The sequence below is a fragment of the Bacillus rossius genome, chromosome 7, assembly GCF_032445375.1.
Source record: "Bacillus rossius redtenbacheri isolate Brsri chromosome 7, Brsri_v3, whole genome shotgun sequence".
Taxonomy (NCBI): domain Eukaryota; kingdom Metazoa; phylum Arthropoda; class Insecta; order Phasmatodea; family Bacillidae; genus Bacillus; species Bacillus rossius.
In genome coordinates, this window is record NC_086335.1 from 6908883 (window position 1) to 6934775 (window position 25893).

General features: G+C 37.1%; 2 protein-coding genes across 2 annotated transcripts in view; one reads left to right on the forward strand and one right to left on the reverse strand.

Annotated features, from left to right (window-relative positions):
- The window catches only part of LOC134533658 (WD repeat-containing protein 47), a 255441-nt gene that overhangs the window by 185865 nt on the left and 43683 nt on the right, over positions 1 to 25893 (reverse strand). The window contains exons 2-3 of the mRNA XM_063371197.1: positions 17411 to 18982; positions 7348 to 7449 (exon numbers count right to left, since the gene is read on the reverse strand). Coding sequence (XP_063227267.1) covers positions 7348 to 7449; positions 17411 to 18975 — 1667 coding nt within the window. The 5' untranslated portion in view covers positions 18976 to 18982. The remainder of the gene's footprint in view (positions 1 to 7347; positions 7450 to 17410; positions 18983 to 25893) is intronic.
- Positions 14044 to 16975, forward strand: LOC134533660 (tigger transposable element-derived protein 1-like). Its single transcript, XM_063371199.1, has 2 exons — positions 14044 to 14251; positions 14986 to 16975. The coding sequence occupies exon 2, from the start codon at positions 14988 to 14990 to the stop codon at positions 16797 to 16799; it is 1812 nt and encodes a 603-aa protein (XP_063227269.1). The 5' UTR covers positions 14044 to 14251; positions 14986 to 14987; the 3' UTR covers positions 16800 to 16975.

Genomic DNA, 25893 nt, shown 5'->3' on the forward strand with positions numbered 1-25893 from the left:
GGTACACTCTTGCCAGGGTTCTTACAGGAACTTACAATTAACTTTCAAGGACTTTCCAAGGACTTTTCAAGGACTGTACAATAATTTTTCAAGGACCACAGTAAAAATAAATTATATTAGCTACATCAAATTTTTACTTAAGTAAGTCAAATTAAGTTTAGTTTCGCAACATTTCTATTTCTGCTTTTGTATTTTTAGTATGTTAAGTATGTTTTTCTACTAAATTTAATCCCTACCTAAAAACCTACGTAACATTCACACAATACCTTAGTGATTTTTATATTCTTCTAACTTCTCACATAACTGTCTGTTTACTTCAGCAAGGGATGCAGATTTTTCTTTGGCTGTTCTTCGAAGGCTGTTGGACTTTGACACCATGGTTAAACTACCGGTTGCTTCCGCCTGTTCAGAGAACCTATCAGCTGATTTTGTGAGTTCACAAATATCTGCTTCGATTCTTTGTTTCTTGGTCTTGAGTTCATCTATTTCATCTGTGATATTTTTTCGTTTTAACTTCTGCTGTTCTGTTTCTTTCTTGCGCCTTTTCTCTTCCAAAAAGCTTTGCCATTTTTGGCGTGCGCTTGCTGCTGAAGCTATCAGATCATTTGTAATGTTTACATTTGAGGCACCACCAACAGATGTAACATGCTGACAAATGATTCTCTGCGAAATTACTGTACGGTCATGCATGTTTTCTACTTCAATTTGCCTGTTAACTGAGAAACCTCTCTCAACAGAGGCTTGTCCATGTGACAAAATCAGCAGCATTTTCATCACACACCATAATCCTACGTAGTTGGAACTAGAGTTTGCACTACCAAATAACAATGAATCCAAACGGTCAGCTTCAGGTTTGAAATTTCGAAACTGTGATGACGAACCAAACTCCAGAATAAAATCTTTGTAAGCTGAAAGTAATGCATCGCAGTCTGTTTCTTCAACTCGCCCTGCATCTACCAAAATTTTCAATACTAATGAAAACCGGGTAGTGCAAATTTTTTGGTCATTCATTTCTCTAGGGTCCAAACAACTGAGGTTCCTAACAACAGAATATTGTAAAGGACACTTGTTCAACAACTTTTTCACAATTTCCAAGAGAAAATCACGACATTCCATTCGTAACTGTATAATGTCACGATCCTTGCTTACATTCTTGTGAACCAAATCTTTTACTCTATTTTCTGCAGCAAATCCTAAATAGACTTTGGTTGCTGGCAAATGGTTTTCTTTCTTTGCAACTTCAACTCTGACAAGTTTGCCACAAGAATTTGCATTCTTCATAATATCATCTTTGATAAACCTTTCCATTAGGCTTCGCAGCAATTTCAACATATCTTCCCCTAAAAATGGTTGAACTGGCTTATCAGTTTGATATGCTATCAAAAATGGTTCCACTTCTTTGGCAATTGACTGAAATACTAGCAGTTTTACAGGCGTGAGTGGGTCAGCTGCCGCTTCTTTGATGGCCATGAAAGATTTGGTGTTGGGGTTGGGAACATTTTTGTCTGTTACAGACTTTACATACTTGAGCATATGAGGCCACATTTCAATAGCACGAGCTGCAACTATCGAATTCTCTATCCACCTAACAGCACAAAATTTTAAAGGAAAAAGAGTACTACTGGTCACATTCACATAATCTTCCCTCCTAGCTGGAGAGTCCTTAAAAAGATAATACATACTTGACAAAATTCTCTCCACATCCCAGGTAGATGAAACTGATCCATACTTAAATGCACCATGAAGTATGTGTAACCCACAACTGCCAGTTTGTATCACTGTTTTATTTGTGTCTTTCTTCAGTTGATCACAAACCATGTCGTAAAATTTCCAATTGACATTTGGACCATCCATGGAGAGCTGCAGTAAAGGCATGCTGGGAAGAAAAATTTCAGAACTGAGTTTTTCATACGAACTAAACATGTCTTCTGCAGTTGCATGTCCCAAGAAACTAGAGTGCATATAGCATGAGACGACTTTGTCGGTATCCCAATATCTAATATGGTAATCCAATTGCTTCTGATGAAGTTTTCGGTTAACACTCTCGTCAAAAAGCAGAACATACGAATCTTCCTTTCGAATTTTTTCCATGAGTAAGGACCTAAAATAAGGTGCTATCCCAAAACAACACATATAGGCACACTTTGTTTCTCCCAACGAAAAGCCTTTGGCAACACTGCTATCAGGAAACATTTGTCTGAACAAGGGCCCAATATCCTCACAGGACTTGTATGAAAAATGGTTACTGCATACTTTAAGGGCCCACAGAATTTCTGCTTTTAAAGTGTCCTGGCCAGTAATAAAAGAACTAATCAGGCCTACCTGCTGATCTTGAGAATTCTGGATATCTGGTTTCACGACTGCTAAACTTGTAGATTGGCCATCTTGTGAAGGCTGTTTACCACCGAGATATACTTGTATTCCAAGTTTTGGCTTCTCACTTGCCAGAGCGACATGTTTCTTCCCACCCATATAGGGTTACCAGACACTGATAATAAAAAAGGAGGACATTCATCTCGCAAAAGGAGGACATTTCACTAAAAAGGAGGACAATATATTTTCTTAAAATGATTCTTAAAATTGATTACAATGGAGTACGATATTTTACAATGTTTTGGCATTTAATACAGTTTCAGTATAAAGAATCAAACATACTACGCATATTAAAAACACGTGCTTCTGCATGTGCTGCTACCTGTCAAGCTGTCATAGAACTACTTACTAGTGGAGTGACTCTGCGGACAGCGCATTAGTGCGCACCGCGTGCTTTACTCAGAGTGTAACTGCAGGAATTATCTCACTTTATAAAAAAGCCGGACATTTTGGAGCATTAAGGAAAATCCGGCCGGACGCAAAAAAATACATAAAAAGGAGGACATGTCCTCCTTTTGCCGGACGTCTGGTAACCCTACACCCATATGACTCGTTAACGCCGATACACCCATGTTACTGATATCGAAAACACTACTACATAAAACACATTTGGCTTTATTTCTGTCAGTCGTTTTTTGTAGCCATTTTCTGAATTTTGGGTTACGTAACCACAAATCGTTAAAAGTACAGTTTCCAGGCATTTTGAGAAAAAATGTTAACAGTATCTCTCAAGTTGCATAGGTACATAAAAACACCAAAAGCACTATCAAACACGTTGAAGGAAAATAATAAGAGAAAGTGTGAAAAAATGTAGTTTTTACATACGACAGCCGCAAAAATTAAATCAAAATGCAAACAAATAGGCCATTTGATGCAAATATCAAAGCCAGCAAAAAAATCTTTTCGCAACTCGTAGGAAGTATAAACTAAAAACGAAGTCGGAACTGATATTAAAACATTTCTAGAAATAACACTTTTCCCTTTCCAATCACTCCGACAATGCCATACAATTACAGAAGCATGTAAATCCGGAAAAAGTACAAAGCAAAACCACCATCTTGCATCTAACTTCTTTTGTTTGTACCACATTTACCATACTATACCATATTTATCCTGCATATTTTAAAAATCGATACCACAACTACCACGCGATACCACATTTACTCTTGTGTACCAAACTATATCCAATAACACAGTTACGCAAAGCAGTATTACGCACCATAACCGATAAATGTCGTTGCCAATAGAACACGAGAAATTCCCAAATCCATTTTTTTTTTTTACGAAAATTCACTCGGTTATCGTCTGTTCACGTCAAGAAAATTATATTCTAGAAATAAGAAACAAATTATGGTTTTGTATTCCTAAGCTAGGATTTTAACGATGGGAAACTAACTGGAATATTATGTTACCTGAAAATTCAAGGACTTTCCAAGGACTGGATTGAATTCAAGGACTTTTCAAGACCTTTTAAGGACATGGTAAAAGTTCCAGGACATTCCAGGACCGTACGAACCCTGTCTTGCACAGTTGAGCCAAAAATACCTTACTTTACACTCCCTCAATAACTATTACTCTAAACTCCTGAATGCTCCTGCCGAACATACATTACTTTACTCTCTTGCATGCTCTTGCATCTAGAACAACACATAATTTTAATTCACTGGCACACATTGATCCAAGTAACACACCTTGTTGCAGAAGAAGTTGGTACTTCCCCGAATCATCAAAGGCTTTGCTTGTGCATGTTGCACATAGTGTACCCAGCATTGCCTCACCAGCTGCTGAATATATTTAGTCGAGACAATAATATTGTCACGTTTCAGAATTTTCCAGTGCCACCTAATTAAAATGTTTAATGTTCCGGACTATGAGTGGTGGCGTGACTCGGTGATCGGGGGCACGAGGCTATTGTTGGCACACGCTGTGCTGGCTGTGGTGTTTCAACAGCTGTCGCCTGGCGTGTCCATCTGCTGAGAGCTAATACTTTTAAAATACAAAAAATAATAATATAATATATAGTTAAAAAATGTTCCACTTAAAAAATATTTTGTAAAAATCAATATTTTGTAAAAATCAACTTAACTATATCCAGAATGAAATTACGCAATATTGAATTTTTTAAAGTAACATAGGTACTAAAACACAGAATGTGATGAGCCTTTCCGCACTTCAACAGGCACCCTAGTCTAAAAGTCCAGTTGAACACAGTTGGTTGACGGAGTGCTCTGTGACAGAGGTGTCGACTTCCTGCTGAGGCAGCCGGCGCTGACACGTCGCAACTCGAGCGCGCTCGTCCGGCGCAGGCTGGCAACACCGCGGCGTTATGGCATAAGTAGTGTATGCTTCACCCGCTTGTTGCAGGCGAAAAGAGGGTCTACTAGCTAGCCCAAGCCCTCATTACGAAATTTGGGTTAGGTAGTGCTAAAACTTTCTGGAAATGAGTGGCACAGGCGTTTTAGGCGGGTGTTGCCCATTGCTCAGGGCTCACCTCGACTATCGTGACCTAAATTAACAAATTCACGATTGAAGTTTCAGTCAGTAAGTTAAATTTACGGCTCTCTTGGGCCGTCGTGGCCTATGTTGTTACTGCCCTTGTGTAGTTAAAGAAAAACCGTATTTAATTTATTTATAAAAGTTCTGGAAGCTGCCTTATATGGGATACACAGTAACAACTGAATAATCAGAGGACACAATGGAGAAACATTTAAAATTTAATTAGTTCTCACAATAGGAACTAACAAGGTGGATCGTATTCGAAGTGAAAAACAAAATCTGGTTTGCTTATCTTCTACCTGTTTTATTGTTAATTAAGATTTGTTATATTTTCTTTGGGTATTCATTGAAGTTACAAAACTACCCTTGAGAGAATTAATTATAAGGAGGGCCCGGGCCGTTAGTAAATATCAATTAAAACTATCTGGTAAATTTTACAAATTTTAACAATCCTATTTTCACCAAAATAAATTTAACATTAATAAATTTAATTGATTTAAGACATTAGTTGTTCTGATCGGTGTTGGAGTATATATTCACAATATTCCACAGAGGACTGTTCACTGGCTGAGGATAACTAGGAGATTCTGGCATTCTTCAATTCCAGAGGGACCGGCGTGAATTTTGTAGGTTGAATTTTGAAAAGTTTGTAATAATTCTTGAATTGGGACTTGAAAAACTCTTGAACTGGCTCTTGCACCCCAAAGGAACCAAAAAAGGGGTCCAGTGGTCAATAATCCAAATAAATAGAAAAGTTAGGGCAAAAGATGAAATGGGGAGGCAACTATAGCCAAAAGGCTGTTACCAGTCTGGGGTTGGAGTGAAGTGAGTCACTCCCTCAGGAGAGGGGCGCGGGTGGTCGCGGTGAACCGTCGCGAGACATCGCAGGCACTAGCTACTCGGCTGAACTGAAGCGACTGGCCAACTAGATGAATAAAACATTTAGGGAAAACTACCGAACTTAACAGATTACATCTCTTAATTTAGTTACAGCCGAAAATGTAAAAGTCGCGGGCGACGAGCTCCGGCGCAGATCAAAGGAGAATGGGGATATTCTCCAAATGGTTTCTGGGTTAAAATAGGCAGTAAAGGTAGGGGTAAGGAAAGGTGAGGAATTTGGGCATAGTCCTGTCGGGCAACGTTAGGAGTAGAAGCTAGGATGACTCTTTACTGATAATGTATTCACAATTTTTATTGATTAGAAAAATAATAAATGTGAAAATATATTTTTATTTTTTATTATTTTATTTTAAACTTAACACGGTAGCCAAAATAGCAACATACAGAATTTTCTCTATTAAATAATGGCGGAGTTTTTAAATGGCTTTCTTTGGATGTTTCAAAAAATCAATATGGCGGCTAGTACTGGCACCACAAACTGAACTTTGTTTCAGTGCCCAAAATTATACTAAATCTGTCAAAAATAAACTCTATTTCCGCCAGGCTTTAAAATATACTGCATGTTGTGTACTTTTCTATTCCAAAACTGTAACCGAAATCCACAATTCAAGAATCCAAGCAGACAAACAAGCACTTTCTTCAATAGCTTAGTTAACAATTTTATCATTTTCTACATGAACTTACAGTTCTGGCATTTGTATCTGTGACTGTTTTTGCTTTCAGTTTATTGCTAGAAATATAAGTATTTATAGCATAGGCAGTACATGTATTTCCACGAAAAAAAATGGATCAAAATAACAGTTAAAAATCATTATCTTGAAAGTGAACTAACACATACTTGTATATTTGTTCGGTACAAGGGAATCCCAGGTAATTTTCCATTGCTTATGAATTATGGAATTATTTTTTGCAGCCAAAACACAACACCTTTCAGGCATTGATAAATGAATTTTATAGCCATTAGTACGCAAAACTCACCAAAAAAAGGTGTGCAGGAAAGGTAACACCGCCCAAAGTGAACTGTAAGCTAGACACGGGAGGCGAGATGGAATGTAGGCACCAGTGAAATTATGCATGTTGCTTTCCATACTTAATGCGCTATCTTATCTCGAGCATTATGCATACCACAAAGCTCTTAATCAACCACAACTATTTTTGTTACAATACATATAATTAGATGCCAACTTCCTAGTTTCGCTCTCATCTCATTTAAGCATACCGAGGTGAAATATGTATACATATATGCAAAAAGGGTAATAACGTTCATTCACAAAAGGCATTCTTTAAAAAAAAGACCTTAATAATAGAATTCATTTAGCAATATTCTTTTGCGAGGATCCACCAAACAACAGTGCGAGGAAAAGGTAAATCATTTTTTATGAAATATTTCATTTATGATTAATGTAAAGGATTTTTCTATTTTCTGAATTGATTAAAGTAAAAATACACTTCAATTCTACATTAACATAACATGGATAGCACATAGTAAAATTTGAACAACATGGAACCATGAGTTTAAAATATATAGAAACAGCAATTTTACAATAACAAAACGGTAGAGGTTACATAAGCACTGACCTGGAAGAGTTGCAGGTGCCATTGAGGGTGGGATGAGCTGGACTGGGTACAGCAGCTGGGGTAGGACTCGTGTGCACCACCACTGTGCCAGTGCTGTTTCCACTGGAACAACACAGCCTCTATCAGACACAACAATCCATGAAGTCACACCACCACACAGATACATCATTGCCGCCTGGTTGTAACAAGTATTGCATATTGATATAACTGCATTCATCATCTCAAAAGTAGGTTTCATTTCGGAAGTTACATCCTATCCATCAAGCAGTGCAAGAAAACAGTGGATTCACCCTCGCCACAAGTACTTCTCAACTCGCCACAAGTAAGGCTCCTCTCTGAATGGTTACCTGGTCTAACCTGCAGTGCCATCACACAAGGTATCTTCAACCATGCTGCAAATAATGTTTAACTTATATCTGATGCTTTACGTACAAGAATTCCTATCACAACTGATGCTTTCACCCCTGTGTAATGGATCTGACTCCCTGGGAAAAAGTGCCTGTCTCATCTAAGCCAGGATCTAACAGATATATGAAATTTTGAAATAATTGCAAATGCATATACTCTCAGCACCAAAGCAATAATACTGTCTCGTGGTACCAGTGGTTATTAGCCAGGAAGTCCTCACTCTTCGGAATCCGTGAATGTTGTAAAAGAGGTATATGGTCAAGAGGAAAGGTCCTATCTGCAGGTTACAGCAAATGGTCCGGAAACCTTACTCGGAGTTTAAGAACTACCGTGCCCTCAGGCATTATATAACCATGAAGTTCCAAAATGCATATTGGTAATGGCTATAATGGGCATGACTACTGCTCTACAAAGGTCCACAACCGGGCTGAAAAAGTTGTAAGCTCCAGGGAGTTGAAGATTGAGGATATTTGAGGAGCTTGGCCTTCGGGTATTAAGTATGCTATGCAACTCTGTGGTCTGGAATGGGACATTTAACGTGTTAGCTAAGGGAAAACAGTCTGAATTGTGGCCAGTGACCAGGCAACAGTAATTTTGTTGTTAACATTTTACATAAAATAAGTTTTAATCTATTTTGTATTTTTATTGTATTGTAAGTATTTTAGGCAGCCCAGACTTAAGCAGGTATATTTTTTTTAATGACAGTCTTTTAATATTTATGTTAGGTTATTCAATAAATATAAATGTCAAGCCTTTTTAGATATTCGCTCTTATATTTAAAAAATGAATATTTAAAGACTGAGACATCGAGGTAGACACTCAGCGCACAAGTGCGCTCGCTGCGAGACTTAGTTTATTAATAAATCTGTAGATGGTGCCACTGTCGGCCATGCGATCAAACAAACTGCTATAGCCCGTCCCACTCTTAGATTGCAGTACACGGCTTATGGCGCGCGCTGTTGCCAAATCTCTAACACATTTCGAATTTCAGGAGATGTGTGTCTTTGTAATTCGGATCGAACAAGAAGCATTTTAAGAAATCATATCGTAATTTATAATATTTTATACTATTACACATTTAAATTTGTAATAATGCCACTTTTATGTAAATTTCAAATAAAAACTACATATTACAGACGAAAATTTCTTATAGTTTTCTTTTATGTTCTAAAAATCGCATATATATATCACATTTTCATGGGCCCGATAAATGCCGTATTTTTAGACAAGTCATTTCCAATATGATAAATAAAATACGGTAATGGAAATTCTCTGTCGAGTAAGTTATGGGAAAAATCCGAACAATTGGGTCGAAATGGGGAAGATTTTTTGAAAAACAGAAAAATCGCAACAACTCCCATAATATGAATAATATCGCATCCGTTTTAACGTATGATAACTCAGAGTACCTAATGCCAAAAAATGTTTTCTAAATAAATTTTTGATACGACCAGCCATAACTGCATGGGTTCAAAAAAATATTTTCACCGGACAAAAAAAAAGTATTTGCCTTAGTAGACACCTTATCAAATCTGTTTTAATGGTTTGTAAATATCATAATTATTTTCCAAAACTTTGTCTAAAACAATATTTGATAAGATGCTTGGTGTTGAGAAGGATAGAAAAATAATTCAAAATGTTGTACCATGATTGCTATTAAATTCCTTCGTATTTATTTCATACATTTTACATATTATATAAAGATTCTATTAAAAAATTTTTTGTAACAACCATTACTGCAAGGGGAAGAAGAAAATATGGGTTTAAGGATATAAAAATTCCTTTTTTTTTCTAATGTAAAGAAATACAATCATCAAAATCTTCCTGCGCCTTTAGGCCGTGCTGATAAGGAATTTTTTTTTAACTTTAACTTACAACAAGAATCTGTTCACACACATTTCATTCATAGGAATTTATACGATAATTGTAACGTTAACTTGATTAAGAAATTAATAACATCACATACCTTTTAATCACTATCGCTACCGCTGACCAATGTTGATACCCCTTCCATAAGAGTAGCACAGAGATGACTAGAATAATGGTAAGCTTCCTTAATTGCATTGCACACACTCATATTTTTTTAAAAATACTCAAATACATTCAACACAATCTTGCGCTCCCTCCCGCGTAGCCTACCGATATAATTTCTTTTTGGTGTTCTATCTTCCATATTTTATATGTACGTAATAAAAATAAATGTAGAAAATAATATCACGTATGTTAATATATAATTTGTCAAAATTATAACTGCAACGAGTCACCGGACACAACGCGTTGCTTCGTCGCGAGACGCGATACTAACTGGCAGGCTGGTTTTCAGAAATACGTGTCTAAGGAAATACATGGTTGACTAAGGAAGCCATGTATTCGAAATTGCTTGCAGGACAGAACCCCACTTATCTAAACACACGACCCTGTTTCCTCTTACGACGGCAGCGCGCGCTCTTGTACTGATAAGACACATCTTTAACAGATATTTCCACGGAAACTGTAGAAGCAATTGAGATGGAGCTGCTTTTAAAAACTAATTAAATTAATTGTGAACATTTTTCACGCTTTCGTCCCCCATCTATCTTTAACAGAAATAAAGTTTTCCGCTGGTCAACTTTTCGATGTGTCAGTTTGTGAGAAAATGCATTTCAATATATTAAAAACATTATTGAAGTGAAACCTGTACAGTTTTTGTCTTAACATTTGTTCGGTTGCGTCCTAAGGCATTAATTTATTAATAAAAAAAATCTGAATGAAATACACATGTAGGTTTTTTTTTTGATGTGAAACATCTCGGAATACTTCAAAACAGTTCGCAGTGAATAAGTTATGTTTTTTAATTTTTTCGGACACTTAAAATATTGTTAAGTATTCAAAATAAGCATTGCCTGATGCGTATTTCGATGTTATACAATATAAAAAAAAGCTTGGTCCAAAAATTAAAATTTAAATTTCGTTTGATATTTGGCAACAACGCACGAAGAAACAAGGACAGCGCTAACGGCAGTCAGCGTGTGTTAGAGAGAGAGAGAATGCGCCCATTTACTTCCACACTGCAATCTAAGAGTGGGATGCTCTATAGTCAGGGAAGTGCCAGGGCCTGCCTCGTCAGGGGTGTATGTGTGTTTGTGAGGCTGAATGATAAGCGCGACGCTCGCTGGTGCTTCTAGCGCGGTGTACATAGCCTCTACGCACAACGCTCTGAACTGACGCGCAGTCTTCTCGTCGTCACAGGTTATATGTGAAATTTGAGCGGTGACCGTTACATTATATTGTGGATAAATTAAAATAAAAGCAGTGGCGTAGCCAGGATTTGTGTATGGGGTTAAAAGGCATACCGCCCTTCCCCCCCCCCCCGTATTGAAGCGGGGGGTCCGGGGGTCCTACCTCGGGAAAATTTGGATTTTAAGGTTATTAAATTGTGCTATTTTAGCAGTTTTCGGTACTTAAATTTAAATTTTGTAATGTTAAAAATTTTATTAATTTTAATATGAATTTTGTTTGAGGTTTTTAATAAGAAATTAATTAAAGATTTGGTGCTAAGGGGGGGGGGGGGTTGAACCCCTACCCCCCCCCCCTTCTGGCTACGCCCCTGGTTAAAAGTATAATAAGTCCCTTAAGTGCTTTCAATAATATGTACTGGTTGTTTTACGCCTAAAAATTACTCTGAAAACATGCGTTTTAACCATTTTAACTCCTCTAAAAATACAGTTTAAAAACATAATCCAAATCAAAATTACTTTCCGGCCCTCAGCGAACTCTTAAATGTTTTTCGTAAGCAGCCCCCAATCGGATGTGTTGAGTAGTTTGGAGATTGCGTTGTTTTTCCTGAAGCTCTGAGCACAGTATGTGTGCCCGGGTGGGCGGAGCCCTTGGTCGGCCTCACGCAGGGTGTCCACGGGAAGTGGGTCTGTGGCGAGCCCATCAGCTGAACCGGGCTAGATATGTAACGACCATTTGCTGAAAACTTGCAAGTGCATCATGTACAGTTGGCTTGTACCTGGTTGTGATTTACGTCGCTACGAACCGAGTGTTAACCTGATTCAACTTTTACCGGTATCAGTGTTGGATCCAAGAAAGAAGGCACTGGGCACAGAGCATGCAAGTAAACTTGGTTGGCATTTTACCAAGTGCGCATGACTGTGGACTGTTGCATCGTTACATGTTGGTAATTTAAAATCACTTGTGTTCAACAGCAATGTGAACCTGCAGGGAAATAAGCAGGGCACACCATTTAATATTGATTTTCTCAATTTAACATATTTGAGGAAGAGGCCTGATCCAGATATTGTTTGCTAATATTGCTGCTTTTAAATTGATGTGGTTTATGAAACTTTTAAGTTTTGGCACCGAACATGAACTTTTACTATGGGTATGTGGATTTCCGGGAACAGTAAAAAGGTTGGCTGTGAAAAGCTGAGATTCGAGATTTAAAGGTATTTAGGATAATGAAAGCGACTGGAATTTTTATTAAGGAATTTAAATATATTTGCATATAAAAGTGTTTGAATAATTTTTAGTATTTTGCAGGATGTACTTTTTTAAAATTATATTTTTTAGGCACATTATAAAAGATAAGTGAATTTTTACGATCACACACACCATGTAACTTAATTTTCCCTGGATGAAAAAAAAGGCTACATACAAATAAAAATTATATATATATATATATATATACACACGTGCTTTTAAACCATATATTTTAGTGTCTGATACTAATACTAGTCCATAAAATTAAAAACATTTATTGTGAATATTATTGATAGGAATTGTGTTTATAAAAATCTTTTCAAGTGTATTTATATAAGTGAGGTTAAGTATACTTCTTTAGGCATGTTATGAAAACATGATGAGAATTAATTTATCGATGTGCGCAAACCATGCAAAAAAATTGACAGGATGAAAAAAGCTACATAAAATAATTCTAAATGTTCTTTTAAATAATATACCTAAGTAATTGGTATTAAAGACTGGTCCATATAATTAAAAACATTTATTTATTGTGAATATTGGTGATATAAATTGTGTTTATCAACTTTTAAGTGAGGTTATGTTTCTGTATGTATAATTTATTTGCATTAAAAATTATTACATTTGTAATAAATGATACAATTAATAAATTAGATAAACATTCAATATATTTAATGTTTTTTATTATTAATTCTAATTTATCTAGACTATTTTACTAAATGAAATAATTAATGTTATAGACATGTTTATATTAATACTGAATATTGAACATTTAATTAAAAATTTAATTTGTTTGAATTTATACTTTACAATTGTATTTATAATACCACTCTAGTCGTTTTATTATTTTATTTCTATTAATTATTTGCACGCAAAATTAAAGTTGGTTTATCATGCCCAGTAAGTATAAGTTTAGCCGAACTGGGGGGCAGCTTACACAGTTTAAACACTTTGCTTATTACATATCGCATCTTAGTTCCTGCGCCCGCCTGTCCTCGAACTACTATTTTACATTTACTAACAACTTATTTAACATAGCCTTTATAAAACTATCTCAGCCACAAATACATATTCGTACTCAGATACAGAAGTATACTTTTAAATGGAGGATATAATATGTTTATTTACGTAACTTTGCATATTATCAAAAGCAAACACGTGAATAAAGAAAAGACACAGTCACTGCCTTTGGTAACAGAGCATCCCATTTTTTCATGTAGCATCTCGGGAAACAGCAAATATCTTAAAAACCATTATCACTAAACCAGGGTTCTCACCCAGAATAAAAGGCCATTGTTGATAACTGTCACTTATCTCGTTCAAAAAATGCCATATATGCTACAAGGTGTAAGATGTTCACTATACCCTAATGTATTTCAAAAACTAGCTGCAATACCCGGCGTTGCCCGGGCTGAACACAGGGTGTAGTAGTAATTGTCTTCTTAATTTGAATGTCAAGTGTGAAAATTAATTTAAATCACTTTCAGATCCCGCCAGACGTTGTTCTGCCAGTTTATAGCTATGTGCCAGGTCTGTATTGAATTTAAACTTTATAAAGCAATACAGAAAAAGCTGAAAAATAAGAGATTACTAATATTGGAAAGATTCCATTATCTAGCTAATGCTCGGCCTGCATTGCAATGCCTCATTCAGTTTTGTTTTGTAATATGTTTGAAGTAGTTCCACATATACAAATCATATATCCATCTCTCTATATATATTTATCTCTATCTACATCTATGTATCTCTCTATCTCTATTTATCTCTTTATATACATATATACTTCCCACTATCTCTATATCTTCTATATATAAGGTCCCTGATGGTAATATGGCCATGTTGGTAATATGGCCATTTGGCTGCCATTGACTTAGTTCGCGCGGATACCGATAGAATGTGCTGGCATGTTCTTCGGAACACCATTGTCGAGAGCTCACAGAGTTTCCGAGTCCGGGCAGCACGCACACCACCTGGGAGACGCCATTTTCATGGGTTTTTGCTGCGAGCAGAGAACTCTTCTTATTTTACTCCGGTAAGTTTATATTTTATTTTAATAGTGTACTACTAGATATTGTCAGAAATTTGATGTCTCAGTGCGTAGATTTCTATGCTTATTTAAATGTATTTTAAAAAGATTTATTACCTTCAACCATTTAAAAACTATAATCGACTTTTTGAAATGTCACCCAGGTTGTTAATATGGCCAACCATGTGGCCATATTAGCTGCAGTTGGCCATATTAGCAACATTTTGTGAATGAAATGGTTTATACATACTGTATGGCCCCTCGTAGGTAAATTGTTATTAGTGTATGTGATTTTATTATTTATTACGAGTTTATTTATAACTGTAATTAATATATACCTTTACAGAGACAAGTAATAAAAATTACAGAAAAATGTGTACCTCACACAGGATACCTACCTAAAATGACAACTTAAAAAAACTCCTTAGATGCCATCACTGGGTATATTTAAATTGTTTTTGTCTGGTGCATTTTTGCGGGAAAATATTTATTAAAGTGCACAATGGAAAATATATTTTTAAGAATAATATGTAAAAATGTAATGAAGTGAAAATATCATGAAACTTTTTTTGCAGGAAAATATTTATTGAAAGAGCATACTGGATATTATATTTTCAATAATTCTATATAAAAATTAATTAAATTACATAAAAAAAATCCCGATACATTAATTATGGCGCCAAAAATAATAACTTATAATTAAATTGTAACTAATGTTAATTCTTTGTTTTTTGTTTCAGAAATGAATCCCTTCAATCCACAAAAGAAGCGGGGTAGTTGGACACAAGATGGACTCAGCAAGGCAGTAGATGCTGTAAGACTTGGCAACCTATCTGTTAATGCAGCAAGTAAAAGGTATGTCGTGCCTAGGCGAACCCTTCGCCGTTATCTTTCCAATAACCAAGATGTTAAATCAAAATTGGGTTGTAAGGCCACACTCAAAACTGAGGAAGAGAGGGAACTTAGCAGGAGAATAATTCGTCTAGCAAATGTTGGTTATCCACTCACATCAAAGATGCTCAAGTTAAATGTTTTTAAATACTGCCGTGAAAATGGGATAACTCACCGGTTCACTAAAGAAACTGCAGGTCGCTACTGGTTGAATAGCTTTTTGGCCAGAAATCCTGAAATTAGCAAACGAAAAGCTCAAAGGCTAAATCCTGCCCGAGCTCAAAAGCTTAACAAATTCATAGTTGGAGACCATTTTGAAAAATTACAGAATGTCCTTGCTGAGAACAAGTTTTTAAACTTCCCTGAAAAAATATTCAACATGGATGAGAAGGGTTGTAGGTTACAACTGCACAAAGATCCAGAGGTTTTGGCGAAAAAGGGGTCAAAGCGCGTCCACATTGTTGCAAAGGAACGTGGCGAGAGTGTTACTGTTGTAGCCTGTGGTAATGCTACTGGAAATGTCATTCCCCCAATGATCCTATTCCCTGGATTAAGAAAAAATCCAGCTTGGGAAAAAAATTTACCTACAGGTTCAACAACAATAATGACTCGAAAAGGTAGCATGACAACCGAATCTTTTGTGTCCTTCCTGAATCACTTCTCTAGGTTCAAGCCAAGTGGGCCTTGTCTTCTGATTTTTGATGGGGCTAAGTCACATTTAGACTACAGCATATGTGAAGTTGCAGAACAGAATGAAATTATTTTGTACTGTCTTCCGTCAAACACGACTCATGAGTTACAGCCTTTAGACAAAGGTTGTTTCCGAAGTTTTGAGATTTTTTGGGATCAGCACACACTCCTTTATTTTAATATGCACAAAGAACAGCAAGACATTTCTAAATTGAACTTTGCTGATGTTTTTACACCAACATGGGAAAAGTCCATGACACAAGCAAACATGAAAAGTGGATTTAAGGCTACTGGCATTTTCCCCTTCAATCCGTTCGTGATTCCAGAAGAGGCCTTTGCACCCAGCATAGCTACTGAGCTTCCACCACCTAACACAAAAATGGCAGACGAAACTGTAACCGCTTATGCGTTGCAGGAACAACATAATTCCAATGACGACCATTCATTGGCAGGTCCGTCTGGTCTACAGACAAATGTTAGCCAGCTTGGTTCTAGACACAGCACCAGTTCATCATCTGATTCAGATATCACAGGAGACTTGGCACAACCTTCAAGTTCTTCAGATTACTCTGATAGTTTGCATATTCCCGAAAGTACTGCAAATCTGTCCAGGCGTGGTTCCATTGGAGAAATGCTACCTACACCAAAGAAAAAACGGAAAACCACACGGGTTATGAAACCTGCTATAAACAACAGGGGTGTTGTACTGAATAAATCTTTATTTGAAGATAACAAGGATGTAAAGTTAGATAGCAGCAAGAACAGTGGAAACAGCAAAAAATATAATACAAAGTCTGTTCGCCAGATAACTGCTTCAAAGAAGTCTGAGAGTTGGTACTGTGCAATTTGTTGCAATGATGAAGTGAAGGATATGAGACTGTGCGGAGTTTGTGAAATATATGTCCATGAAGAATGTGTTGGCCTCACCAAAGATGACAAAGAGTTTTTTATTTGCCCGAAATGTTTATTATAGTGTAAATATTTTGAAAGAGACCAATATGTTACTTGTTAATATCATATTTTATCTACAATCAGACTTTCATTATCAAAAAATAATAAAACTGTATTTTTATATGTTTTAAAAAATATATTTGCTGTTTATTCTTATGTATGTATAAGTAAATATTAGTAAATATTCATCAGAAATACAATTTATTTATGATTTGTGCTAATAAATCTTAATTTTCAGCTTCCTATAAATCATTGGCCATATTAACATCACATGCTTTTAATATGGCCCAAATACATGTATTTATTATTTTGCAGTTATTTTATAATGACATGTATTAAAAAATGTTTTGTTAATGGTTTTTGACAAGAAAAACCCTAGATATTATGTCCATCAAACACTTTTGGGGATTTCCCGAAAACTAGATAAAATAAAATTAAACAAAGCTTAACATGGCCATATTACCATCAGTGACCTTAAGTCTCTTTATAGCTCTATACTTCTATAGGTATATCTCTTTATCTAACCAGTAACAAACATACATACATACATACATCCATCCATCCATCCATCCATACTTACAAACTTTCGCGTTTATAATATTAGTAGGATGTCAACGTGGCAGCAGTACTGACCTGGCAGAGTCATGTAGGCGGTTGTCGGCGGACTGCAGCTGTCTCACCAGCTCCTCTCTCTCGCGGTCCTTGGCTTGCAGTGTGTCCTGCAGTCTCTGCTTCTGCCGCTGGAACTCCTTCAGCAAGTCACCGCTGAACTCTTGCTGGTGCTGCTGGTGCTGCTGGTGCTGCTGGTGTTGCTGGTGCTGCTGCTGATCGCCTGCCGGCCGCTCCGACAGCGAGTCTCTGCGCGAAGACCGCGTGGTCGACGAGCTCATGGCCGGGGACTCGCGCCCCCGGTGCTCTGGCGTAGATGCTGCCGACAATGCTGGAGGCTTATTGTCCGTCTTACTGGCTCCCGGTGACACCTCCGAGATGGAAGGCAGCTGCTGCTGCTGCTGCTGCTGCTGCTGCTGGAAATCGGCAAAGCTGCCACTGAGGAATACGTCGCTGCCCTCCCCATCAAACAAGCGATCCACAGAAGTGTTCATGAGCTTGGAGTTCTTGTAGCCGGTGAGGTGAAAGGAAGCGAAGGACGAGCGCGACATGGTGCTTATGTCACCGGTGGACAACGCCATGAGCATGGCACCATCTCGTTCGGCTTGGCAGGCACCGCCGGCGGACAGGCCGTCGAGGGCAGGCAACAGCGATCTCGACATGGCATCGGCAGCAGAACGAGGTCGCGTGAAGGGCATGGCCGAGTGGGGGAACAGCTTGGGTTTGATGGGCGTCACCAGCATGTGCTCCGTCCACGAGGTCTCCAGCGATGGCCTCTCCAGCTTCTCGATGTCCACGTTGAGCGTGCGCTGCTCGAAGGGCACGGAGAAGGTGTCGGGAGGGATGCTCTGGAGCCACGACAGCAGGCTGAGGTCAGAGTCGGCGTAGGCAGCGGGTCCGTCCAGCAGGCGCGAGAAGGTCATCTCGTGGTGCTGCGTCTCCTTGCCGCCCACGGTGGCGCGCGCCTGGCAGTAGCTCACGCACGACTCGTACAGGATGCCCTTGATGAGCAGGTGGATGAGCCGGTCATTGCGGGCCGTGGCGCTCGGCTGGCCCTTCTTCTCGCCGGGCAGGAACTTCTCGACGAGAGGGAACACTTCGCGGAAGCACTGCACGCGGGCGCTGCTGGGGTTCCAGTCCTTGTACTGCATGTGGTCGGAGAGGCGCGGCAACGTGAGCAGCAGGCACAGGTTGGAGTAGTCCTCCTTGGTGGGGGCCACCCGCTCCAGCTCCTGCAGCACCTTCACCACGTCGCCCACGGCGCCGTCCACGTTGATGCCGGGGCCCGCCGCCTCGGACTTGATGCACAGCAGCTCCACGTACTTGTGCCTCAGCACGGCGTAGCGGAAGCGACGCGCGTCGAACAGCTCGAGCGTCTCCAGCGGCTGGATGAACTCCAGCACGTCGTCCCACTGACCGTCGAGGATGAGCTGGCGCAGGAACAGCACGTCGTCGGAGTAGGCGCCGTTTATGACGCCCGTCTCACGCTCCAGGCTCATCTGCGAGATGTGCAGCTCGCGCGTGTGGAGGAACTCGAGCGAGAGTCGCACCACATCCTCCTCGCGGAGCGTGAGATGCGCGGACGGCATCTCGTACCTGCAACACCACACATCTGTCGGTCAGCTGCCGTCTTACCCCTGCCAGAGAAGCACGTTACAGTTATGTACAAAAACACTTACAATGTATGACCCATGAAACTGCATCGAGTTCAAATGCACCACTAACAGCTCTAGTACCGTAAAAGGATCGTTTCAAAGTAAAAGGTCAAAGACAAGACCCAAAACGGCACCAGTTGTTCTCTTTTTCGGTAACAGTCCTTAAATCAACTAAAAAAAAATATTTTTTAAAAGTTTGATACTTTAGGACATTATTTCTCTTTTACTAGGAATATTCATCTCTTAAAAAATCATAAATATTGTCATTATTCCTAGGATGGGACGAATTCCAAATGGGTTAAAAATATGCATTGCACAAATGTAACACTTCAAGAGCAAAGTTCTATCCATTCTACTGAGAGAGAAAAATATGTCGAAATGTTGAATTTTTGGCAGTAACAAGGAGTGTGTATATTCATTAGATCATAAAACTCAATAAAACGAGATATCAAGTATCCATAACATACGAATGCCAACTTCCTAAAATTATTTTGATGTGGGGATTAATTGGAGATTTTTACCACCTAAATTTTAATTTAAGTCATTACTGGGACTTCAGTGAAAATTGCATGCTCCCATAATGTGAAGAGATGGGAGGAATGTCAGATAACCAAACTAGGGATGCCAAAGGGCAAACTTGCTATTAAAATTATTACAAATATTTTCCAAGACATTATTAAAAGAGCACAGTTACCAAACTAATAATTCGGGTAGTTGTGTACATAGGGTAGTCCTATCATAAATGCAAAGCACAGACAAATAGTAAACGACAAATTCTAACTATGTAGATTACAATCATTGCAACAAACTATTATTTTAGGGAATAATAATACATAATTTGTTACTATTAAACCAAGCAAAGAAATAATGCATATATAAAAGTAAATATGACATTAATGTCACAAATAAGAATGTGGATTGCAAATATATTTATTTATTTTAATTTTTTAACATGCCCACGAACAGCCTAGGGCTTAAGCGGTGGGCACGACACATACATACAAGTACAAATAGAAAAAAGAAAAAAAAAAGAAACAAAAATGGTCACTGCAAGTACCTGGACACTCCCTACCGTCGACAACAAAGTAGGTTAAGCTCTACCTGGGGTGAAACCACAGCAGGTAGGCACATTCACGTTTGGCCAACACACGAATACAAGCATGCCAGATACTTAAAGTGACCAAAAACAAAACAGAAGAACAGAAACACGACATACACACAATGGAATATAAGAACATAAAATTTAGGGACAGATAAATTAGAACACTAATAATCAACAACAACAACAACAATAATAATAATAATAATAATAGCAAAAATACTAACAGGAAAAACCTTCACGGCAGAAAAGACGGACAACTCCGGTCCCTGCAGTTTGGCTGGGATGGGACATCAGGGACATCAGAGCAGCCCCTGTGCTCTCTTAGGGGAGAGGCAACCCACTCCTTCCCCCGGCTGCGCTTACAACTACCGCAAGTGATGAACATCAGAATTATTAATATAAGCATATATAGGGGTAAATATCAAGTACATAAATATAATTATAAGCTAATAAAATGTCCAAACAAGGAATCTTTCAAAAAATTGAAAATCCAAAATAAATACCAATTAAACTATAATAACAATACTAAAAGGTTTTTAATGTTGACATATAATTGCATATTTATAAAAATTAAATTTAAAAAAAAATTCATGAATTTACTGTACTTGTGAGTGGAGTGGGTGTGGTGATTAACATTTCGATTTCATGATTTGTTTACTGTAGTTCAAGATGAGTCTATATATAAGGTCGTTATAGTTTTGGAGAGTACAGAAAGTTAGAAGTAAAGAGTATTAAATTGAGGAATTTTTAGCCTAGTATTATCGAGAAAATATGTACAATTAATTTTGGAACAATAACCATTTTGAACAAAGATTAGTGAATTTAAATAAGCTCTACGGTTAACAAGGGGAATCAGATTATGTGGAGGACAATCCTCAAGAATCATTAGTTGGATTAATCTATTTTGAATATGTAATGTTGATGTCATTCCAGATTATTGAACAGTGTTCCAATTTAGAAATAATTAATGCGAAATAAAGGGATAGAACAGAATCCGGATTAGTAGCATAAAAAGTAATAAATTTAATAAAGGCAAGAGTTCTATGAGAACAAAAGTATTAATAATAAACATATCAATGAAAAAAAAATTGTAGTCTAGAATGATACCAAGATCATGAATAAAGAGAGATTTGCAATTAAAGTGTTTTCTAATAAGTGGTCAAATTTAACTGGCTGCTATTTCCCTGTAAAGGATATAATTTTAGTTTTATCTTTATTTATTATAAAACATTTCTTGCATCAATTATTGACTTCTATGGTGTCATTTTGTAATAAGAAGCAATCATTAATACTTGAAAATTTCCTGAACATTTTTAGGTCATCGGCAAAAAGTACTTCAATAGAGTCATTTCGAACCGGAGTGACATAATTTATAAATATATTAAAAAGGAGAGGTGACAACGTACCTCCCTGAGGAACACCAGAACAATCATTGAACAATAAATAATTATGATTGTTAATAGAGACTGTTTTATAGGTAACGTGAAAACCAACTGACAAAATTACTGCTTAAAACCAAATTTGATAGTTTACGAAGTAATAAAGAATGATTAACTGTATCGAAGGCCTTGGCTAAGTCAAAGTAGCAAGTATCAACCTGTCCTCTATTGGTGACTTCAAATTACATAAGATTAAAAAAAGGTAAGTTGGTAGCTGTCTTCTTCTAAAACCATGCTGATAACAAGATAATTTTCTTTATTATTAATGTGAAAATTTAAAAATTGAAAAATTACTTTCTCAAAATTTTTAGAGAAGCCATTAAGGGCTCCGCCTACCCGGGCACACACACGGTGTGCAGAGCTTTAGGAAAAACAACGCGATTTCAAAACTACTCAAGATATCCGAGTGGAGTCTGCTTACGAAAAGCATTTAAGAGTTCTTTGAGGGCCAAAAAGTACTTTTGATTTCGGATTAAGTTCTTAAACTGTATTTTTAGAAGAGTTAAAATGGCTAAAACGCATGTTTTCAGAGTACCTTTTAGGCGTAAAACAACCAGTACAGATTCTTGAAAGCACTTAAGGGACTTGCATTACACCTTTATCTTCATTTCTCTGCCATATAATATTACGGTCACCGCTCAAATTTCACAGTTATTCTGTGACGAAGAGAAGACTGCGCGTCAGTTCAGAGCCTTGCGCTTAGAGGCTATACCGCGCTAGAAATACCAGCGAGCGTCGCGCTTATCATCCCGCCTCACTAACACACATATACCCCTGACGAGGCGGGCCCCTTCCTAAGTAATGAAATTGGCAGATAGTAGTATGTCAATGGGGCTCCTGGGACTGGCTTCTGGCTGTAGAGCTTGGAGCCGACCGCCATCTTGGATTGTGACATCACAGTGGTCATCTTGGATGACCTTTGACCATGACCCCAGCTGACATTTTGGATCCGCCATTTTGGATGTCATCGCCACCATTTGGTTTCTCGAACTTTCACCATTTTGAATTCCACCATTTTGTTTTCTAGAAGTTTCCACCATTTTTAATTATGATGTCACTGTAGCAATTTTCGTTAAGGCCGCCATCCTAAAAATCTTTATTATCCGATTTTAATAAAAAAGTTAATTTTATAAAAGATTTATTTAATATAATATTAACAATAAATATTTTAAAACACTGTTGCACATATCGTTACGGTCACCATCTTCAAATTCCGTAATTATATGCTAGAAATTTGGGGCAACAAATTTAAAATTGATAAAAAAATTAATCAAAATTTAGGCCTAGTTAAAATATTTTAAAAAAGCACTTACATCATGGAGCTCGGAGTCCTCAGTTCGAACCCGACCTGGCGACCGATCCTTACCCCACTGAAGCCACCGGCAGACCCTCCCACCACTTATGCCAAGGTATATATATATATATATATATATATATATATATATATATCCAGTTAGTATTTTGCCATGACCGCCATCTTGAAAAATAGTAATTATTATCCGATTTTATTGAAAATTATTAAATTCGTAAAAAAAAATATTAATTTAAATTTAATAAAATATTATTTAAGAACACCGTTTCGTGTTTCGTTACGGTAGCCATCTTGGATTCGAGATTGTTGCATTTTCGTTAGATCACCATCTTAAAAATCCGTAATTATGCTAGAAATTTGGAAAAAAATTTAATTAATCAAAATTTAACTAAATATTATTTCAAACGTGCACTTACATCCTCAGTTCGAACCCGATGAGGTCAAAAATAATAAAAAATGATAGATCCTTCCTCCATGGAAGCCACTGACCGATTGACCTCCCTCTCTTTTCTATGATTGACCTCCCCCCACTAATGCCAAGGTTTATATATCGCCAGCTAGTATGACATCATGGCCGCCATCTTGAAAATATGTATATATTATCCAATTTTAATGAAAAAGTTATAAAAAATTAATTTATCAAATTTTAATAAAATATTATTTAAAAAACGCACTTATGTCTTTGGTTCGAACCTGGTAGTCATAAAAAAATGATAGATCCATAGAGAAAACTAAAGCATGTTTTTCTTAATACAAAAAATCACAGATAAAAAAATAATCCAAGTGCTCCTGGCTATTTTTGTCAATATTTTGATGGTTTTCTCCATGTGCTCCTGATTATTCCTGTGGTTTCTGAGAAATCGATCTCTGCATGAAAAATGTTTTACTTAATGAGGCATGCAATTTTATTTTTGAGTTACAATTTAATTGAGGATTTTTGCTACCAAATAACCTAACTAAAAATATGCTTTATCAGTTGGCAATCAAAAAAGAAACATCCATTACTCAGTCAAATAACATACTTTGAGAAATCAGAGAAGCACTAGCATGCAAAACTAACTTCCTTCTCCTTGGTGTCTAGCGAAGCCATCCTTCTCTTGCGATCGTTGTAAGCATCCCGTATCCCACATAAAAGAAAAAAAATCACCTCAACACAACACAAGACGACATCGTTGGCAAGAATCGGTAATATTTGCAACAAGTTCTTTTGCATTATATAAATTAACTCTCGCTGATGAAATATTAAAAATATATATATTTAAGTAATGGTTCCAATTTAAAACTCTTAATAAACATCTGCTATTAGTCTCAGTAACTAATATGGATCCTTGTTCGGTGTCTGCCGCTGTATCTAAAAGATACAAGTGTACGTTTTGCAGCAAGGAAGTTTTCTTGAGAAGGAATGGTAGACAACACGAGAAGAATTACTGTGTTAAAAATTTACTACGCAATATTTTATAATGTGTTCGTTGTAGCAAGTAGTTTATGCGAATAAAGAGCTTAAAAAGACATGCTAGAACTTGTAATGCAAAGCCTGCTTACAAGCTAGAGGACAACGATGGATCTACTAATCTAATGAGTGATCTTAATTAAATCAATAATTTTCCTTGTCTTGAACGAGATTATGTTCATGGCTCTTCCGATCTCGAGAAAGAACTTAAATTGAAGGGCATTGATGATTTGTGGAATAATGATGAAAATGGAAGAATCCTTAACATGAAAAGTGAGAACACATTTAAGCCGAATTCAAGTAGAACCTCCGTACTTTGTAAAAATGGCGGACTCGTAAAAAGGAAGCTTGAAGACGATGAAGAATCTTCGACATTAACGATTTCGAATTCTTGCAGTAATCCGGGTGAAGACATTGACTTCTACGATGGTGACGACAGTGACTTTGAGGCTAGTGACAAAACCAGCAACTGTGAAGCTACTAAAGCGACTAAAGCTGTCAGGAACGAAAGCTGTGATGAAGTCCTGAAACCGAAACGGTAGAAACATCGTGATAAAATAAATAATTCTGATCAAGCTTACGATGAACACTGTGAAGATAGTTATCTTAAAAAAATTAAGAACCGACATTCCAGGAAGATGGTGATAGCAGAAGAGAGTGATTATATGTCATGTGAAGATCCTAACATATTAGTTGATCGCCTGAGACTGTTGGTGGCATCTGTTCGTAGAGGAAACTACTCGCATATTGATGAAGTATCGGCCATACTTAAAGAACTGCGGGAATCTGGCTACATACAATAATCACTTGTTTAACTTTCATGTGTATAATATTGAAATATAAATCAATTATTTAGTTGTATATGTTTAGTTATATATATTTAGTTATAAATGTTTTTTTTATTATAAACTGATTTCTAGCTAGGACTGAGATCTCGTAATACAGCTACCTCTTCATTTGTTGTGCTTCTAAATGAGCTTCCTTTTCGATGTTTGTGCTCATTTTCATTTATTGTGCTTCCAATTGTGCTTCCTTTTCGTTGATTCTGCTTCCAATTGTGCTTCCTTTTCGTTGATTCTGCTTCCAATTGTGCTTCCTTTTCGTTGATTGTGCTTCCAAATGTGCTTAATTTTTTGTTGATTGTGCTTCCTTTTCGTTGATTGTGCTTCTAATTGTGCTTCCTTTTCGTTGATTGTGCTTCCAATTGTGCTTCCTTTTCGTTTACTGTGCTTCCTTTTATTTGATTATACTTCCAATTGTGCTTACTTTTTTGATTGTCGATCGTTAAGTCTGTACTCAGGGCATGATTGGTCAAATGGTTCGGGAATGTTTGGTCTATTTAACTGACATTGATCATGACCTGTTTAAAATGTTGATCGCATATCGGTGAATGAAACTTCTTTGTACGAAGACACTTGGCCTATACTTATAGCATTTTACATGAACTGTTCGGAATTTATTCTAAGTATCGAAAAATTAGACTTGTATGTTAGGCATAGCGACTATGTATTTAATTCGTTGGACAGGTATTTTGTCTAGTGGTGTTTTA

What these genes read in the sequence shown, in the direction of transcription:
- LOC134533660 (XM_063371199.1), top strand. Translation starts at nt 14,988, where the DNA reads ATGAATCCCTTCAATCCACAAAAGAAGCGGGGTAGTTGGACACAAGAT.